This window comes from Phyllobates terribilis, unplaced genomic scaffold, assembly GCF_046119375.1.
Source record: "Phyllobates terribilis strain yellow unplaced genomic scaffold, ASM4611937v1 Scaffold_25__1_contigs__length_18738178, whole genome shotgun sequence".
Classification (NCBI taxonomy): Eukaryota; Metazoa; Chordata; class Amphibia; order Anura; family Dendrobatidae; genus Phyllobates; species Phyllobates terribilis.
Window position 1 is genome coordinate 12,375,944 of NW_027362785.1, and position 18,849 is coordinate 12,394,792.

At 54.9% G+C, this 18,849-nt stretch overlaps 1 protein-coding gene across 2 annotated transcripts; it reads left to right on the plus strand.

The window, feature by feature from the left end:
• Nucleotides 1-696: 696 nt before the first annotated feature.
• On the plus strand, nt 697-10,758 carry ZNF207 (zinc finger protein 207). 2 transcript variants are annotated; one of them, XM_073660338.1, is made up of 11 exons: nt 697-896; nt 3,974-4,100; nt 4,244-4,382; nt 4,460-4,609; nt 4,850-4,925; nt 5,002-5,075; nt 5,159-5,313; nt 8,764-8,856; nt 9,456-9,698; nt 9,832-9,991; nt 10,144-10,586. In XM_073660338.1, exons 1-11 carry the CDS (start codon nt 856-858, stop codon nt 10,302-10,304), a joined length of 1,419 nt encoding a protein of 472 aa, XP_073516439.1. In that variant the 5' UTR covers nt 697-855; the 3' UTR covers nt 10,305-10,586. The 2 variants fall into 2 exon arrangements, with proteins under 2 accessions (XP_073516439.1, XP_073516438.1); XM_073660337.1 differs by lacking the exon at nt 8,764-8,856 and having other exon boundaries at nt 701-896; nt 10,144-10,758.
• The last annotated feature ends 8,091 nt before the right edge of the window (nt 10,759-18,849 follow it).

Sequence of the window (18,849 nt, forward strand, 5' to 3'; positions counted from 1 at the left end):
GGAGGTGAGCTGCGGGGGCGCGCACCGCGGGAGGTGAGCTGCGGGGGCGCGCACCGCGGGAGGTGAGCTGCGGGGGCGCGCACCGTGGGAGGTGAGCTGCGGGGGGCGCGCACCGTGTGAGGTGAGCTGCGGGGGCGCGCACCGTGTGAGGTGAGCTGCGGGGGGCGCGCACCGTGTGAGGTGAGCTGCGGGGGCGCGCACCGTGTGAGGTGAGCTGCGGGGGGCGCGCACCGTGTGAGGTGAGCTGCGGGGGGCGCGCACCGTGTGAGGTGAGCTGCGGGGGGCGCGCACCGTGTGAGGTGAGCTGCGGGGGGCGCGCACCGTGTGAGGTGAGCTGCGGGGGCGCGCACCGTGTGAGGTGAGCTGCGGGGGCGCGCACCGTGTGAGGTGAGCTGCGGGGGCGCGCACCGTGTGAGGTGAGCTGCGGGGGCGCGCACCGCGGGAGGTGAGCTGCGGGGGCGCGCACCGCGGGAGGTGAGCTGCGGGGCCGCGCACCGCGGGAGGTGAGCTGCGGGGGGCGCGCACCGCGGGAGGTGAGCTGCCGGGGGCGCGCACCGCGGGAGGTGAGCTGCCGGGGGCGCGCCCTGTTCCCGGAGTGCCGGTGACGCTGTGAGCGGGGAGGTGACTGTTTGGCGCCCCCTCTCCCGTAGTATTCTTACAGTGTATGACGTCTAGCTCCTCCCATGTGGGCGTGTCCGCAGAGTTCCCGCCCGCGGCGCGGTGCACTGTGGGAGAGGGGGCAGTGTGTAACGTCCGGCGCCATCTTGTCTGAGCTTTGTGCTGCTCCTCTCGTCACCTCCGCGCTCTCCGGTGCTTTCCCGGTCCTTTCTTTCCTCGGTTGCCTCGATAGTCGGGATGGGACGGAAGAAGAAGAAGCAGCTGAAGCCCTGGTGCTGGTATCCTTCATCACTGCTGCGCTCGGCCGCCGCCTGTGTCCCGCCATCTCAGGCCGCGGACCTCCTCCTCACGGCCCCTCTGCCCTCTCCATTACCCCTCCCCTTCCGAGCCCCCTCTTCTCTCACCCCACCTATCCAGCTTTCCCTCACCCCCACTTCTCACCCACCTTTACATCTCGATGCCCCCCCCCTCTTACCTGTGTTGGCGGCCGCCCTGTCCTGATGCCCCCCTCTCGCCTGTGATGGGGGGCCACCCCGTCCTGATGCCCCCCCCCTCTTACCTGTGTTGGCGACCGCCCTGTCCGGATGCCCCCCCCCCTCTTACCTGTGATTGAGGTCACCCTGTGCTGATGCCCCCCTCTCGCCTGTGATGGGGGGCCACCCCTTCCTGATGCCCCCCTCTTGCCTGTGATCAGGGTTCCTTGTCCTGATGGGCCCCCCCCCCTTTACCTGTGATTGAGGTCACCCTGTCCTGATGCCCCCCTCTTGCCTGTGATGGGGGGGCCACCCTGTCCTGATGCCCCCCCTCTTGCCTGTGATGGGGGGGCCACCCCGTCCTGATGCCCCCCCTCTTGCCTGTGATGGGGGGGCCACCCCTTCCTGATGCCCCCCTCTTGCCTGTGATCAGGGTTCCTTGTCCTGATGGGCCCCCCCCCTTTACCTGTGATTTGAGGTCACCCTGTCCTGATGCCCCCCTCTCACCTGTGATGGGGGGCCACCCTGTCCTGATGCCCCCCTCTCACCTGTGATGGGGGGCCACCCCGTCCTGATGCCCCCCCCATCTTACCTGTGTTGGCGGCCGCCCTGTCCTGATGCCCCCCTCTCGCCTGTGATGGGGGGGCCACCCCGTCCTGATGCCCCCCCCTTGCCTGTGAGCAGTGTTCCTTGTCCTGATGCCCCCCCCCTTTACCTGTGATTGAGGTCACCCTGTCCTGATGCCCCCCTCTCGCCTGTGATGGGGGGGCCACCCCGTCCTGATGCCCCCCCCCCCCTCTTACCTGTGTTGGCGACCGCCCTGTCCGGATGCCCCCCCCCCTCTTACCTGTGATTGAGGTCACCCTGTCCTGATGCCCCCCTCTTGCCTGTGATGGGGGGCCACCCCTTCCTGATGCCCCCCTCTTGCCTGTGATCAGGGTTCCTTGTCCTGATGGCCCCCCCCCTTTACCTGTTATTGAGGTCTCCCTGTCCTGATGCCCCCCTCTCGCCTGTGATGGGGGGGCCACCCCGTCCTGATGCCCCCCCTCTTGCCTGTGAGCAGGGTTCCTTGTCCTGATGGCCCCCCTTCCACCTCACATCAGGGCTGTGGAGCCGGAGCCCATTTTGGTGGAGTCGGTATAAAATGGACCAGCTCCAACTCCTAAAATATATAATATATTGGGTGCAGTCATTCAATGCAGTTTGTGGGAAAGTTCTGAAATGTCCTATAAATGTCTGTCCTATTCCTGATCTCAGGGTCTGGACTTTTATCTGAGATGAATCTGTGCTACAGTAAATTCATCACTTACACATGAGCCGTGTATGAGGGAGTCGGAGGTTTGGCTTACCAAGTCCACAGCCCTGCCTCTCATACCTGTGATGGGGGTGCCCTGTCCCGATGCCCCATCTCTTACCTGTGACGGGGGAGGGCCCTGTCCCGACGCCCCATCTCTTACCTGTGACGGGGGAGGGCCCTGTCCCGACGCCCCACCTCTTACCTGTGACGGGGGAGGGCCCTGTCCCGACGCCCCACCTCTTACCTGTGACGGGGGAGGGCCCTGTCCCGACGCCCCACCTCTTACCTGTGACGGGGGAGGGCCCTGTCCCGACGCCCCATCTCTTACCTGTGACGGGGGAGGGCCCTGTCCCGACGCCCCACCTCTTACCTGTGACGGGGGAGGGCCCTGTCCCGACGCCCCACCTCTTACCTGTGACGGGGGAGGGCCCTGTCCCGACGCCCCACCTCTTACCTGTGACGGGGGAGGGCCCTGTCCCGACGCCCCACCTCTTACCTGTGACGGGGGAGGGCCCTGTCCCGACGCCCCACCTCTTACCTGTGACGGGGGAGGGCCCTGTCCCGACGCCCCACCTCTTACCTGTGACGGGGGAGGGCCCCGTCCCGACGCCCCACCTCTTACCTGTGACGGGGGAGGGCCCCGTCCCGACGCCCCCTCCCCCACTTACCTGTGACGGGGGAGGGCCCCGTCCCGACGCCCCCTCCCCCACTTACCTGTGACGGGGGAGGGCCCCGTCCCGACGCCCCCTCCCCCACTTACCTGTGACGGGGGAGGGCCCCGTCCGGAAGCCCCTTGCTGTGGTGGGAGCTTCCTCGTCCAGATGCCCCCTCATACCTGTGATGGGGGCTGCTTTGTTGCGATGCCCCCGTCCTCCTGGTGGGGCTGCCTTGTCCAGTGTCCCCTCTTATCCACTTCCATGCAGATTGTGATTAGGTCAGTAATCTAGGGTCAGATGATGACTCTACCGCTGACCCCTGCAGTGGAGTTGCAGGACTTCGTGGAGCCGTTGTTAGGTTTGTGGCTGTGTACTCTTTTGGTATTATGCTGTATTCTGGGATGAGAGAGTTAAAGGAGTTGTCCACTTTCACATTGATGCCCAATCGGTAGTATAAGGCATCAATGTATGATCAGCCGGGGTCCCACACCCGGCACCCCCGCTGATCAGCTGTTATCAGTGGCCGCTGTCGGCCGGAAGTCCTTACCTGCGGTGCTTGGCCGTCTATCTGTAGTGGCTGTAGTGGGGTGCTGCACATCCGCCTCCCATTCAATTGAATAGGAGGCGGATGTGCAGTAACAAGCGCCGGCCACTACAACTTGACGGGCAAGCACTGCAGGTAAGGGCTTCCAGCCGGTGGCCGGCATCAATAACAGCTGATCAGCGGGGGTGCCGCATGCGGGAACCCGACTGATCATACATTGATGCCCTATTCTACGGATAAGGGATCAGTGTGAAAGTAGTGGACGACTCCTTTAATCTGCACACGTATATTGGTGGATATATTGTATTTCCTGGCGCAGCGTACCCGTGATCTCCCATAGATAATACAGACTTGTTTGTTGTGAAGAGTCCTTGACTGCCTGCAGGTACTGCAACCGAGACTTCGATGATGAGAAGATCCTCATCCAGCACCAGAAGGCCAAACACTTCAAATGCCACATCTGTCACAAGAAGCTGTACACCGGGCCGGGCCTGGCCATTCACTGTATGCAGGTGAGCAGTGCCCCCCGGCAGCACTATGTGCCTGATATGGCAGCACACGGTCACCATGTGTGTGACGTGGGAGCTACAGAGGAGCCATACTCCTCTGTGGCCTGTATCCAGCCGTGTGTGGACGCTGATGTCTCTCTTTGTAGGTTCATAAGGAAACCATTGATGCTGTACCCAATGCGATCCCTGGCAGGACGGACATTGAACTGGAAATTTATGGCATGGAAGGAATCCCTGAAAAAGATATGGAGGAGAGGAGGAGAATGCTGGAGCAGAAAACACAGGGTATGTCTGGTCCGGCAGGACCGGCGGCTCTGGCCTCTTGTCTGCTCCTTCTCATCTCTTGTGCTCTGCTCTTCCAGCCGATGGACAGAAGAAGAAACAGGATGACTCTGATTACGATGATGACGATGAGTCTGGCCCCTCCAGTGCGTTCCCAACACAGATGCACCCCCACCAGGGGTATCTTCCGGGCCTACATGGATTGGCAGGTGCTCCGGGCATGCCTCCAGGTGAGCGCCTCTGTAGATGTGACCCATACCTCTCTGGTGCTGGTTTATTTCGTAGTCTCTGGACAAATGATTGCCCCTTTATCTCTGATGAGCATGCCCATCATTATGATGTTACCCGTGTATCTGTGGTGTATGATGCTCCATACGGACTTGCATCGGCTGTACTTGGCTCCAGATGTGTCCACCGTTATTTCAGGGGTGTAGCGTCTTTTTCTGATGAATATCCCCTGTTTCTTTCAGGAATCCCTCCTCTAATGCCCACTGTGCCGCCCCTGATGCCCGGGATCCCCCCGATTATGCCTGGAATGCCCCATGGGTTTGTATCTGAGGCGTTTTACTTTCGGAGCCGTTCTCTAGGTTTTGAAGCTTCTCACATTTTACTTTCTCATTAGGATGTTACCAATGGGTGGCATGATGCACCCCCATGCTCCTGGCATTCCCCACATGCTGGCTGGACTGCCTCCAGGTATGTTGTCTGACTGGTGCGAGCTGCTATTGATTCATGACTGTATCATCCCCGCTATAATATTTTTTTTCTACCTTTTTAAGGTGTGCCACCTCCAGTCGGCCCTCGTCCAGGTATCCCAGCTGTTACTCAGGCTCAGCCCATCTCCGCTCCCGGTGTTAGCAGACTTCCAGCTCCCAGCACGTCTGCCCCAGCCGTGCCCTCGGTGCCCAAGCCACTATTCCCCAGTGCTGGGCAGGTGAGGATCACTGATCAGCTGAGACCCTTTGCGTGTTGATAAAAACCTAGTTCTTGACCCAAACGCCCAGCCTTGTATTGAGGGGGTCATTGGTTGGGAGTCATTGTCCTTTATGCATTATATTCCTAGTGATGGATAAACGGCCGGAGCTATTATGCATGTAAAACTCCTGGTCGTCCTGTGACTGCTGTGGCACAGCTTTGTAAGCTCAATGCGGTCAGTGAAATGTGGCCTCTAGTGCAGCCGGCAGTGAGTGTAGTGGTTGTAATGAGGGGAATGATTACCTGTGTATGTGCAGAGACAGCAGGGCCTCTGTCCAATCTAAAATAATGGAGGGTTCAGTTTCATGTGGATAATGGGGATTGGCCACCTCTTGGCTGTGTCAGGTGGGAGAAGATCTGCCGCTACCTTTGGGCTGTACATTTTAGAGGGAGGGGCTCGGCCTCCTCTGGGCTGTTTGGTAGGTGGGGGGAGATCTGCCTCTTGGCTGTGCATTTTGGGGGGGGGGGGGCTCAGCCCACCTCTGGGCTGTGTATTGGTCGTGATGGGGAGCTCGGACACCTTGGCTGTGTATTGGTCATGACTAGTGTTGAGCGAATTTGTTTGGCATTTCAAGTTCGTGTACGGGGTTCCAGCTTGTTCGCACCAAAAAAATCGGCTCCGTCTGCAAATGTCCCTGATTTGCCACGTTATCTGCGTGGCAAATCAGTAGTGTTCGTGGGCAGAGACGATTTTTTGGCACGAACAAGCCGGTACCCCAAATACGAAATTGAAATAAAGAACAAATTCGCTCAACACTAGTCATGATGTGGAGCTCGGACACTTCTAAAGTGTGTAGGGGGGGGGGACTCTGCCACTTCTGGGCTGTGTATTGGTGGGGGGGGAGGGACTTTGCCACTTCTGGGCTGTGTATTGGTGGGGGGGGAGGGACTTTGCCACTTCTGGGCTGTGTATTGGGGGGGGGGGGGGGACTTTGCCACTTCTGGGCTGTGTATTGGTGGGGGGGGACTTTGCCACTTCTGGGCTGTGTATTGTGGTGGGGGGAGCTCGGACACTTCTGGGCTGTGTATTGGGGGGGGGACGGGGGGACTCGGCCACTTCTGGGCTGTGTATTGGTTGGGGGGGGGCTTTGCCACTTCTGGGCTGTGTATTGGTTGGGGGGGGGCTTTGCCACTTCTGGGCTGTGTATTGGTGGGGGGGGACTTTGCCACTTCTGGGCTGTGTATTGTGGTGGGGGGAGCTCGGACACTTCTGGGCTGTGTATTGGTGGGGGGGGGACTCGGCCACTTCTGGGCTGTGTATTGGTGGGGGGGGGACTCGGCCACTTCTGGGCTGTGTATTGGTGGGGGGGGGACTCGGCCACTTCTGGGCTGTGTATTGGTTGGGGGGGGCTCGGCCACTTCTGGGCTGTGTATTGGTGGGGGGGGGGGCTCGGCCACTTCTGGGCTGTGTATTGGTGGGGGGGGGGGGCTCGGCCACTTCTGGGCTGTGTATTGGTGGGGGGGGGGGCTCGGCCACTTCTGGGCTGTGTATTGGTGGGGGGGGAGGCTCGGCCACTTCTGGGCTGTGTATTGGTGGGGGGGGGGCTCGGCCACTTCTGGGCTGTGTATTGGTGGGGGGGGGCTCGGCCACTTCTGGGCTGTGTATTGGTGGGGGGGGGGACTCGGCCACTTCTGGGCTGTGTATTGGTGGGGGGACTCGGCCACTTCTGGGCTGTGTATTGGTGGGGGGACTCGGCCACTTCTGGGCTGTGTATTGGTGGGGGGACTCGGCCACTTCTGGGCTGTGTATTGGGGGGGGGACTCGGCCACTTCTGGGCTGTGTATTGGTGGGGGGACTCGGCCACTTCTGGGCTGTGTATTGGGGGGGGGACTCGGCCACTTCTGGGCTGTGTATTGGTGGTGGGGGGAGCTGGGACTCTTCTGGGCTGTGTATTGGTGGTGGGGGGAGCTCGGACACTTCTGGGCTGTGTATTGGTGGTGGGGGGAGCTCGGACACTTCTGGGCTGTGTATTGGTGGTGGGGGGAGCTCGGACACTTCTGGGCTGTGTATTGGTGGTGGGGGGAGCTCGGACACTTCTGGGCTGTGTATTGGTGGTGGGGGGAGCTCGGACACTTCTGGGCTGTGTATTGGTGGTGGGGGGAGCTGGGACTCTTCTGGGCTGTGTAGTGGTGGGGGGGAGCTCGGACACTTCTGGGTTGTGTGTGGATGTTGGGATAATGGGGCTGTGACGTCTGAACTTTTTATTGGAGGCTCTGTCACCTCTGGGCTGTATGTTGGGACAGTGGGGGGTGGTCACTTGTCTGTGTATTGGGGGCTCGCTCACCTCTGGGCTGTATGTTGGGACAGTGGGGGGTGGTCACTTGTCTGTGTATTGGGGGCTCGCTCACCTCTGGGCTGTATGTTGGGACAGTGGCGGGTGATCACTTGTCTGTGTATTGGGGGCTCGCTCACCTCTGGGCTGTATGTTGGGACAGTGGGGGGTGGTCACTTGTCTGTGTATTGGGGGCTCGCTCACCTCTGGGCTGTATGTTGGGACAGTGGGGGGTGGTCACTTGTCTGTGTATTGGGGGCTCGCTCACCTCTGGGCTGTATGTTGGGACAGTGGGGGGTGGTCACTTGTCTGTGTATTGGGGGCTCGCTCACCTCTGGGCTGTATGTTGGGACAGTGGGGGGTGGTCACTTGTCTGTGTATTGGGGGCTCGTTCACCTCTGGGCTGTATGTTGGGACAGTGGGGGGTGGTCACTTGTCTGTGTATTGGGGGCTCGCTCACCTCTGGGCTGTATGTTGGGACAGTGGGGGGTGGTCACTTGTCTGTGTATTGGGGGCTCGCTCACCTCTGGGCTGTATGTTGGGACAGTGGGGGGTGGTCACTTGTCTGTGTATTGGGGGCTCGCTCACCTCTGGGCTGTATGTTGGGACAGTGGGGGGTGGTCACTTGTCTGTGTATTGGGGGCTCGCTCACCTCTGGGCTGTATGTTGGGACAGTGGGGGGTGGTCACTTGTCTGTGTATTGGGGGCTCGCTCACCTCTGGGCTGTATGTTGGGACAGTGGGGGGTGGTCACTTGTCTGTGTATTGGGGGCTCGCTCACCTCTGGGCTGTATGTTGGGACAGTGGGGGGTGGTCACTTGTCTGTGTATTGGGGGCTCGCTCACCTCTGGGCTGTATGTTGGGACAGTGGGGGGTGGTCACTTGTCTGTGTATTGGGGGCTCGCTCACCTCTGGGCTGTATGTTGGGACAGTGGGGGGTGGTCACTTGTCTGTGTATTGGGGGCTCGCTCACCTCTGGGCTGTATGTTGGGACAGTGGGGGGTGGTCACTTGTCTGTGTATTGGGGGCTCGCTCACCTCTGGGCTGTATGTTGGGACAGTGGGGGGTGGTCACTTGTCTGTGTATTGGGGGCTCACTCACCCCATGGTCTCAATGCTTCCTCTCTTTGTGCCGCAGATGGGATCACCCGTCACCAGTGCAGCTCCGTCGTCCTCCAGTTCAGACAGCCTTTCTGCACCTGCTAAAGTTCTGTTTCCTAGTGCTGCACAAGTATGCAGGATATTGCAGTGTTTGGTAGTTTTTGCTTCACATATTAACCCTTTGGACTTCTGTCCGTTTTTTACATTAATCAGAACAAGGACAAATACTCAATAAAATAACTTGAATTTCTTACACTGGTCTAAAGGGTTAATGCATGCATTGCATTACTGGGCTTTGTTGGCTTAGTGCATGAATGTGTGCCTCTTAACCCGTGCATCACCAGCATACAAGCGTATGTATTACCCACAGGCCCTGTACTGGAGCAGACCCTGTGCTGCGGTGTGATGCTGTATCCGAGGGTCCTCCATATAATCGTTAGGGGAAGAGGTCTGGTGTTTCCTCTGGGAGTCCTTTGCATGTGTAATGTCTGAGTAGTGGTCCTCGGTGGATTGGGGATGATTAGACTGTTGTATGTATGTGGCCGCAGCCAGGTCGCTGGCGCGGTGGCCCAGCCATACTGGTAACGGCCGTCTTTACTCCATCTCCTCCCCCATCTTATAGCTTACCCTCTTGCTGATGTGAGTGATGCGACTTTGCTCTGACCTTCGCGCTTTGTAGCACGGCCTTAGCGTTGATTGAATTGATGGCATATAATTTTCTCCTTCCAGGCGGCAGCGACGGTGGCCGGACCGGTGGGCACAGACTTTAAGCCTCTGAACAGTGCAACCATTACAACGTCTGAGCCTCCTAAACCAACGTTTCCCGCTTACACCCAATCAACCATGTCTACCACTAGCACCACAAATAGCACCGCTGCTAAACCGGCTGCTTCCATAACAAGTAAGCCCGCTACCCTGAGTACTACTAGTGCGACTAGTAAGTTGATCCATCCAGATGAGGATATATCACTGGTAAGTGGCCGACTCGCCCGCACATTTCTAGGAGACGCCATGTCACCTGTTACACGCAGCTCATGTCCTTGGCTTGTAAGGCCTTTACCTTACTCTAATGCAGCCCTGTATGTGGTTTTTTGCCTTTTTCTAGGAAGAGAAGCGTGCCCAGCTTCCGAAATACCAGCGTAATCTGCCTCGGCCAGGGCAGGCCCCCATGGGAAGCCTTGGCAATCCTCTTGGAGCTATGATGGCCCCTCAGCCTGGCATCCCACCACAGCAGCCTGGCATGCGGCACCCAATGCCCCCTCATGGTGAGTTTGCTGTATTTTTCTTGGTGCTCCGTCAGTAGGATTCGTGATGGGAAGGTGTCTTGTGATAATTATCTACGTGACCCCTGTAGCCAGTCTCCTCTATGGGGTGGGGGTGTAGATTCCCATCAGTGACACCTTTCTTCTCTCCGCAGGTCAGTATGGCAGCCCGCACCAGGGCATGCCTGGATTTCACCCTGGTGCAATGCCTCCATTTGGACAAGTGCCACCTATGGTCCCACCATACCAAGGTGGACCCCCTCGACCACTGATGGGCATGCGACCTCCTGTCATGTCTCCAGGCGGCCGCTACTGACCGTACTGCACTCTAAATAGGTTTGGAGATTAACCCTTTCTCACCTTGTGCTGTGTAAATAGCCACGCTCCATCTCTCCCCTGATACCAGGAACTGTCGGACATTTTACACTGGGGAGGGTGTTATTTTTTATTTCCGGGGGGAGTTCAGGGACATGAGTGGACCCTTTCCTGATGTTACAATTTATACTGTATGGCTTCTTTCCCATCCAGGTTTTTAGAAGTGGCGTATAGTAAATTTGGTTCTTCGTTTAATTGTGAAGGCGCCAAATACCTCCACAAGGCAAGTCCTGTCATTACTTTGCTGTATGTAAGGTGACGCCTTCACAGCTCCCCGGGGCTGTTGGACTCTTGGTCCCCAACTGTGGTTGGTGAGGGCAGTAACGTCATTGTATCTCTATTGTCCTCTGTATTGTTCACTTGCGTATTATGTAATAAAACCAGAGAAAATCTTCCGACTTCTTATTAATTGCCAGCTGCAGAGCCCTCCAAGGTTTGTACTGATGCATGTGTTACGAGACGCCCCCTCCTCTGGCCGGGGTCCTCCCCGCAGATGCTGCTCCTCTTCTAGCAAGTGATGGGTTATTGCATGTGTCTCCGGTGTTGCTGACCTGTACTCGCTGGCGTCCAGAGGAGCGGCCTTCGCCTCCCGTGTCAGATCCAGGCCGCTGGCAGCCATCAGTACAGGTCCAGCTAGCACACAGGAGCCGAGTAGATGGCAATGTGTGCTCAGGACCCCGGTGCTTGGGTCCATAGTGATGGTGTAGATCTGCGGATCTGTTCAATGATGCATGTGTTTCGCTGCAGTTACTGAATCCTGTTCTAAAACAAGCCTTTCTCTTCTCCCCATAGCACTGCCCTAGCACAGGCCGAGTCTCAGTGTTGCCCTATTCAATCTGAGGCAAGTGGCATTTATTTTCTTCAGGGGCCCTCACAGCCTTAGCTGTTGGATATATATGTCCCCAAACTTGCAGCAAGTTTGGTGAAGGCCCCTGCCGTTTTCTGTAATGTAGGGATTCTTGCTGGTTCATTGCTGTGTAACAAAGCGTGCTGCATTAAACCCTGTACACCGCCACGGGGGGGGCCTCTGTCAGACTCCGTAGCGCATACACTACTCAACGTAGGGATATTTGGCTTTCAGGTGAAAGTAAAATGCGCCAGTGATATTTTCTCGTGACTGTCGGACATTACGTAGAAGCAGCAATGGTGATTTCCTCATCTCAAACAATTAATTGAAACCAAAGCCAACACCAGTGGTGGGTATACTCCCCACCCAAAAAAATGTCAAAGCCAACAGTGGTGGGTATACCCCGCCCCCACCCAAAAAAATGTCAAAGCCAACAGTGGTGGGTATACCCCGCCCCCACCCAAAAAAATGTCAAAGCCAACAGTGGTGGGTATACCCTGCCCCCACCCAAAAAAATGTCAAAGCCAACAACAGTGGTGGGTATACCCTCCCACCCAAAAAAATGTCAAAGCCAACAACAGTGGTGGGTATACTCCCCACCCAAAAAAATGTCAAAGCCAACAACAGTGGTGGGTATACTCCCCACCCCCACAAATGTCAATGTCTTAACTTGTCCTGTGGCCTTGAGCATCAATTACAGCCGACAATGACGTCTCCTGCTGCTCACAAGTGGAGTTCTTGTCGCTGAGGCATGGTAATCCACCCTCAGGTCATTGAGGTACAGAGTTACGAGCTTCTAAATGGTGACTCAGCTGATACCATAGGTTTTCTATGGGATTTGGGTCTGGAGAAAGAGCAGGCCGCTGAATTTGAGGTCCCCCAGTCTTTAGCAGCCGTTCCCCAATGATATGATCTCGATGAGCTGGAGTATTGTCATCCATGAAGATGAGATTAGACCTGTGTTGTTGGTGCAGAGGCACAATGACTGGATTAATGATGTTGTTCAGTAGTAGGGGGCTTGTCACAAAGTGTAGGGCACTTCTGTATTGTCTATACACACCTGCCCACACTAACGCCACCATTCATGACAACAGTGACTGATGAAAGTCCTGAAATGTTGGACGTGCACATTCAAAAGTTTAGAGACCGTCACATGCAGTTCACCTGAAAAGGTCAGAGGGCATTGTAGGGTCATCCTGAAATTTCACCCGAAAGCCAAATATCCCAAACTTTTTGTGAGTAGTGAAGGTTCCTGACCTGTGACGCTGACCTGCTCTCCTCTGCATAGAGTAGTACACTCCGGGCTCCACATTACTGTATATGAGCACGTTGTATGAATCCTCCGTAATTCAGCAGTCACAAGGACCGTCCGCAGTCTGCCTGCAGTGATGGACAGATGACACTCTCTGAAATCGTGGCTCGCATTGTCACGCGCTCTAGACAGTAATGTCTCCTGTAACCTGGGGCTTCTCATTCACCTTTCAGTGTCATCTTTCAAAAGCCGTGTGATGAAGCTGCTATGTCATGCATGTGGTCAATGTTTGCTGCTTAATAAAGTTATCTGTGTGACCAGGTTCGATTTCTCCTTTATTAGTGAGACTACCACACCCAGCATCCTCATTACGCTGCCCTTGACTCTGGGGGCCGGCCTGTAGTTAATACTGTCATTTTCTTTACTGCATATAAACTTATCACAACATTTGGCTATGGTGATGCTGTTCTTCTGTTACCCCCTCGTTTCAGTGCACCACCGAGTACTTGTAGTGAACCTCAGTAGGGTCCCCCCCCAGTAATGGATTAAGACCTTAATCTCAGTGAAACCCCGCCAGTCTCCATAATGGACCTCGGGGCACTCCCCCAGTCTCTATTATGGAACCCAGTGCACCCCTGGTCTCCATAATGGACCTCGGTGCACATTCCCCACCTGGTCTCCATAATGGACCTCGGTGCACATTCCCCACCTGGTCTCCATAATGGACCTCGGTGCACATTCCCCACCTGGCCTCCATAATGGACCTCGGTGCACATTCCCCACCTGGCCTCCATAATGGACCTCGGTGCACATTCCCCACCTGGCCTCCATAATGGACCTCGGTGCACATTCCCCACCTGGCCTCCATAATGGACCTCGGTGCACATTCCCCACCTGGCCTCCATAATGGACCTCGGTGCACATTCCCCACCTGGCCTCCATAATGGACCTCGGTGCACATTCCCCACCTGGCCTCCATAATGGACCTCGGTGCACATTCCCCACCTGGCCTCCCCACCTAGTCCCCATAATGGACCTCAGTTCAAAGCTCAGTCCTTGTAATGAACTTCAGTGTACAACCTCCCCGTCCCCCAAAGTCCTCGTAATAGACCTGAATGGTCGGGGCATCCCCCCCAGTCACTGTAATGCTCATCTCAGCTGTAGATGTGCAGTTGAATCATTGCAGAGTAATGTAGTCCCTTCACCAGCCTGAATTGTTCAGTTATAGATACGAAGTACACACAGACACTACAGCACCCATCATTGTCACATGCGGCCTTTCACAATAAATTACATGTAGTGTGGCGATGAATGTGTTGAGTAGGAGCCCGATAACTGCATTGTTCTGCCCCATCCAGGCTGCCATGTCCTGCGCCTTCCCTATAATGGTGGATTTACTAATGTTACATTACTGAGCAGAAGTCTTGGGCAGGTGTGGAACAAATGCTGCAGAGTAAGAAGCCTCACACACACAAAGTTTATTAATAAAATGTAAAGTGAATGAAGAAACGTGAAAAGTAAATTGTGTATCTGGTGACCGCCCGTCGCCTCTGTCATCGGTATCTGGTGACCGCCCGTCGCCTCCATCACTTCTCGTCACTTGTACACAGGTTATGGAGGATCTCAGCAGCAGGTTGTGCCAAACATCTTGGAGACCTGACCCCAGATCTTCTGTGCTTGAGGCTTGTTCGGATCCTTCTGTCTCTTCATGTGATCCCAAACAGACGGGGTGATGTTAGAGCAGGGCTCGGGGGCCATATAATATGAATTTTTAATTTTATAGCACCGACCTTTTCTGCAGCACATTGTAATGTCTGATTATCGTCCCATTTGAAATGCAGAGTAATTACCCAGATGAATGCGGGTCCTGCTCGGGGCTTAAAGGATTTGTCTATTACAAGGATAACTCCTTCTTGAACTAAATACTCGGCCCGATAAAATAAAAAAAGCTATACTCTCCTCCCGTGCCGGCTCTGTTCCAGTGGTGTCGGCCCTCGAGGTCCCGGTGCTGTGATGCGGTGGAATGACACATGATGCCCGGAGCCCAATCACCGCTGGCGTCTCTGTCCCCGCCATCGTACGAACTGAGCATGAAGAGGAAGTCCAGGATCCACTGCAGCCCTGGCTTCTTCTTCATGTTCAGTTTGTACGATGGCGGGAACCGTGACGTCAGTGATGATCGGAGGGATAGATTCTGAGGATCAGTTAGGAAGGGAGAACAGGGAAGAGTTATACTAGTGAGGTGATAGTTTCACTATGGATACTCGGATCTTACCGGATTGTGTGGGTAGTGCATTCCAGAGAACTGGAACAGCGCATTAGAGGTCCTGGAGGTGGGAGGTTCAGATTATAGTGGATTTTAGTCATAGGTTATTAGCAGAACAGAGAGGACAGGTAGGGTGGTAAATAGATGAGGAAGAGATGTAGGGGTGTGGATGGAGATGTAGGGCCCTGCAGCACTGGAGAGGATGGGTAGGGTGGTAGAGATGAGATGGAGGGCAGTGCAGTACTGTGGAGAGGACGGGTAGGCGGTAGACAGATGAGATGTAGGACGGTGCAGCACTGTGGAGAGGACAGGTAGGCGGTAGACAGATGAGGAGGAGATGTAGGGGGGTGCAGAACTGTGGAGAGGACGGGTAGGCGGTAAACAGATGAGGAGAAGATGTAGGACGGTGCAGAACTGTGGAGAGGACGGGTAGGTGATGGAGATGTAGGATGGTGCAGCACTGTGGAGAGGACGGGTAGGCGGTAGACAGATGAGGAGGAGATGTAGGACGGTGCAGCACTGTGGAGAGGACGGGTAGGCGGTAGACACATGAGGAGATGTAGGACGGTACAGCACTGGAGAGGACGGGTAGGCAGTAGACAGATGAGGAGGAGATGTAGGACGGTGCAGCACTGGAGAGGACTGGTAGGCAGTAGACAGATGAGGAGGAGATGTAGGACGGTGCAGCACTGTGGAGAGGACGGGTAAGCGGTAGACAGATGAGGAGATGTAGGATGGTACCGCACTGTGGAGAGGATGGGTAGGCAGGAGACAGATGAGGAGGAGATGTAGGACGGTGCAGCACTGGAGAGGACTGGTAGGCAGTAGACAGATGAGGAGGAGATGTAGGACGGTGCAGCACTGGAGAGGACTGTTAGGCAGTTGACAGATGAGGAGGAGATGTAGGACGGTGCAGCACTGGAGAGGACGGGTAGGCAGTAGACAGATGAGGAGATGTAGGACAGTGCGGCACTGTGGAGTAAACAGTTATAGTGATAGAAAGAAATGAGATGTAAGGTGGTGGAGCATTGTGGAGAGGATGAGTAGGCTGGTAGATATAATATTTATATAGTACTACTTTACAATGTGGAAGTTCATATACTACAGTCATAAGTAACAGTTAAATATAATACAATAATTAAAGCAAAAATAATGACCATCCTGCTCGTAAGGGCTTACAATCTACAATGAGGTGGGGGTGACACAATGTTCCCGTTCTCTACCCACACAATCCGGTAAAATCAGTTTCACTATGAATACTCTATCACCTCACTAGTATAACTCTTCCCTGTTCTCCCTTCCTAACTGATCCTTGGAATTTATCCCTCCTATCTTCTGTGATTTATATTTTAAAGGGGTTGTTCACTACTAAGACAACCCTTCTTAAACCAAATGTGAGGAAATGTAGGACAGTGCAGCACTGTAGATTATGATTAGGTGGTAAACTGCACTGTGGAGAGGTCAGGTAGTAAACGGAAGAGGAGATGTTACGGCGGTGCAACACTGGAGAGGATGGGTTGGGTGGTAGACGGATGAGGAGGAGATGTAGGGCGGTGCAACACTGTGGAGAGGACAGGTAGGTAGTAGACAGAGATGACATGTAGGACTGCAGCACTGGGGAGAGGTTGGGTAGGGTGGTATACAGATGAGGGGATGTAGGGTAGTGCAGAACTGGAGAGGACAGGTAGGGTGGTAGAAGGAGGAGATGTAGGGCAGTCCAGCACTGTGGAGAGGACAGATAGGTTGATAGACAGAGATGAGGAAATAAAGGGTGGTGCGGCACTGTGGAGAGGTCCGATAGTAGACGGATGAGGAGATGTAGGGCGGTGCAGCACTATGGAGAGGACGTGTAGGGTGGTAGACACATGAGAAGATGTAGGACGGTGCGGCACAGGAGAGGAGGGTTAGGTGGTAGACAGATGAGATGTAAAGTCGTGCAGCATTGTGGAGAGGACACGTAGGGTTGTAGAAGGAGGGGAGATGTAGGGCAGTCCAGCACTGGAGAGGATGGATAGGTTGATAGACAGAGATGAGGAGACATAGGGTGGTACGGCACCGTGGAGAGGTCCGATAGTAGAAGGAGGAGGAGATGTAGGGCGGTGCAGCACTATGGAGAGGACGGTTAGGGTGGTAGACACATGAGGAGGAGATTTAGGACGGTGCGGCACTTGAGAGGAGGGTTAGGTGGTAGACAGATGAAATGTAAAGTCGTGCAGCACTGTGGAGAGGACTGGTAGGTGGTAGACAGGAGGAAACGTAGGATGGTGTGGTACTGTGGAGAGGACTGGTAGGGTGGTAGACAGGAGGAAACGTAGGATGGTGTGGTACTGTGGAGAGGACTGGTAGGGTGGTAGACAGGAGGAAATGTAGGATGGTGTGGCACTGTGGAGAGGATGGTTAGGGGGTAGACATGATGTAGGGTGGTGCAGCATTGTGGAGAGGACGGGCAGGTGGTAGACAGACGAGGAGGAGATGTAGGGTGATGCAGCACTGTGGAGAGGACTGGTAGGGTGGTAGACAGGAGGAAATGTAGGATGGTGTGGCACTGTGGAGAGGATGGTTAGGTGGTAGACAGATGAGGAGATGTAGGGTGGTGCAGCACTGTGGAGAGGCTGAATAGGTTGGTAGGCAGAGATGAGGAGATACAGGGCGGTGTAGAACTGTGGAGAGCTTTGTGGGTGGGTGGTCATATCACCTCCAGGACTACTTATGCTTGGTGACACTGGCTGGATGTTGGGGTTGCCCTGCCGCAGAATTAAAATTGAAGCCAATCGAGAGCCTCCTGATGGTATTATATGGATTTCTCGGTATTGACACCATTACCCCTGACTAAATCCACAACTCCACTGCTGAAATGCAGCCATAAACCTACTGGAACCTTCACTATGCGTCCCTGCTCCTGCAGACTGTCATTATGGTGCTGCCTCCATTCCTGCGGGCCAGTCTGCCTTTTCAGGGAAATATTTTACTCCTCAGTCCAGAGCACCTGCTCCCATTAGTCTGTACCCCAGTTCCTATGTTTTCATGTATAGTGTAATCGCTTGATCTTTCCATATGGAAGGTTTGGTTTTTGGCTCCAATTCTTCCATGTAGATAAAGTTGGGAAGTTTGGCCAGACGTTAACAGGTGTGCCTGGATCCCACTGATCTCTGCCATTTCTCAGCTGATGGCAATGCTGGACATCTTTATAAATCTCACATCTGCTGCTCTAAGTTTCCTTCGCTAACCGCTGCCTCTCCGATCTGCAGTGTTGCCCATTTCATGGTGCTTCTTTTTGAGCAGTACCTCCTGAATCCCTGGTCTGCTGTGAAACCTTTCCTGGGAGAGTCCTTGCTGATGCAGTATAACTACCTGGTGTCTTCCACACCTTTCCTGGGAGAGTCCTTGCTGATGCAGTATAACTACCTGGTGTCTTCCACACCTTCGCCTTTTTGTGATAGAGTTTGTCTGCTCCTCACCCAGTTTGAAGCTGTCTCTGTTAATGACTGATTTAATCTGCCATATGACAATGATGAGCCTTGTCCCGTTTGGTATAATTGGTTCCTCGTTAACTGGACTGTAGAAGTGTAACCTAGAACTGATGAAGGCAAAGCACACGCACACATTTTGATTTTCATTTCTCTTCACTTTCCTATTTTAATTGCTAAAATAAAACCATTAATACTTCTATTATAGAAAGCGTTGTAACGCTGCAGCATTTCCACACCCGCCTAATACTTCTGCACAGTACTGTATGGAGGGAGCAGACTGGACGACTCCCAGGGGAGAGCGCAGCGAGCGCACGTTGTATCCAGCACCAGCTGTTATGGAGCCATCCGGGCCGCTGTTTGTGGGTCCCTTATATCGGGTCTGGTACCATCTAGTAGTACATCAGGTTCCCATCCGCAGGCACCGCTTGCATCGTGTTCATCGCACCGTCCAGGGCTTCCGTCTCCAACGTAGTCTGAAGATGACATGTAAAGTAGGAAACTTTGGACACAGTTTGGCCGACTTTTTGTCAGACTCCCATCAAGTTGATATTTCGGGCTGGTTGCCTGCATGTCGGCACAGTTTTCAGCCACAACCAAGGTGCACCTCGAATGAAATGTGAACGAATTCACTCCATCCTAGTCCTGCTGCCC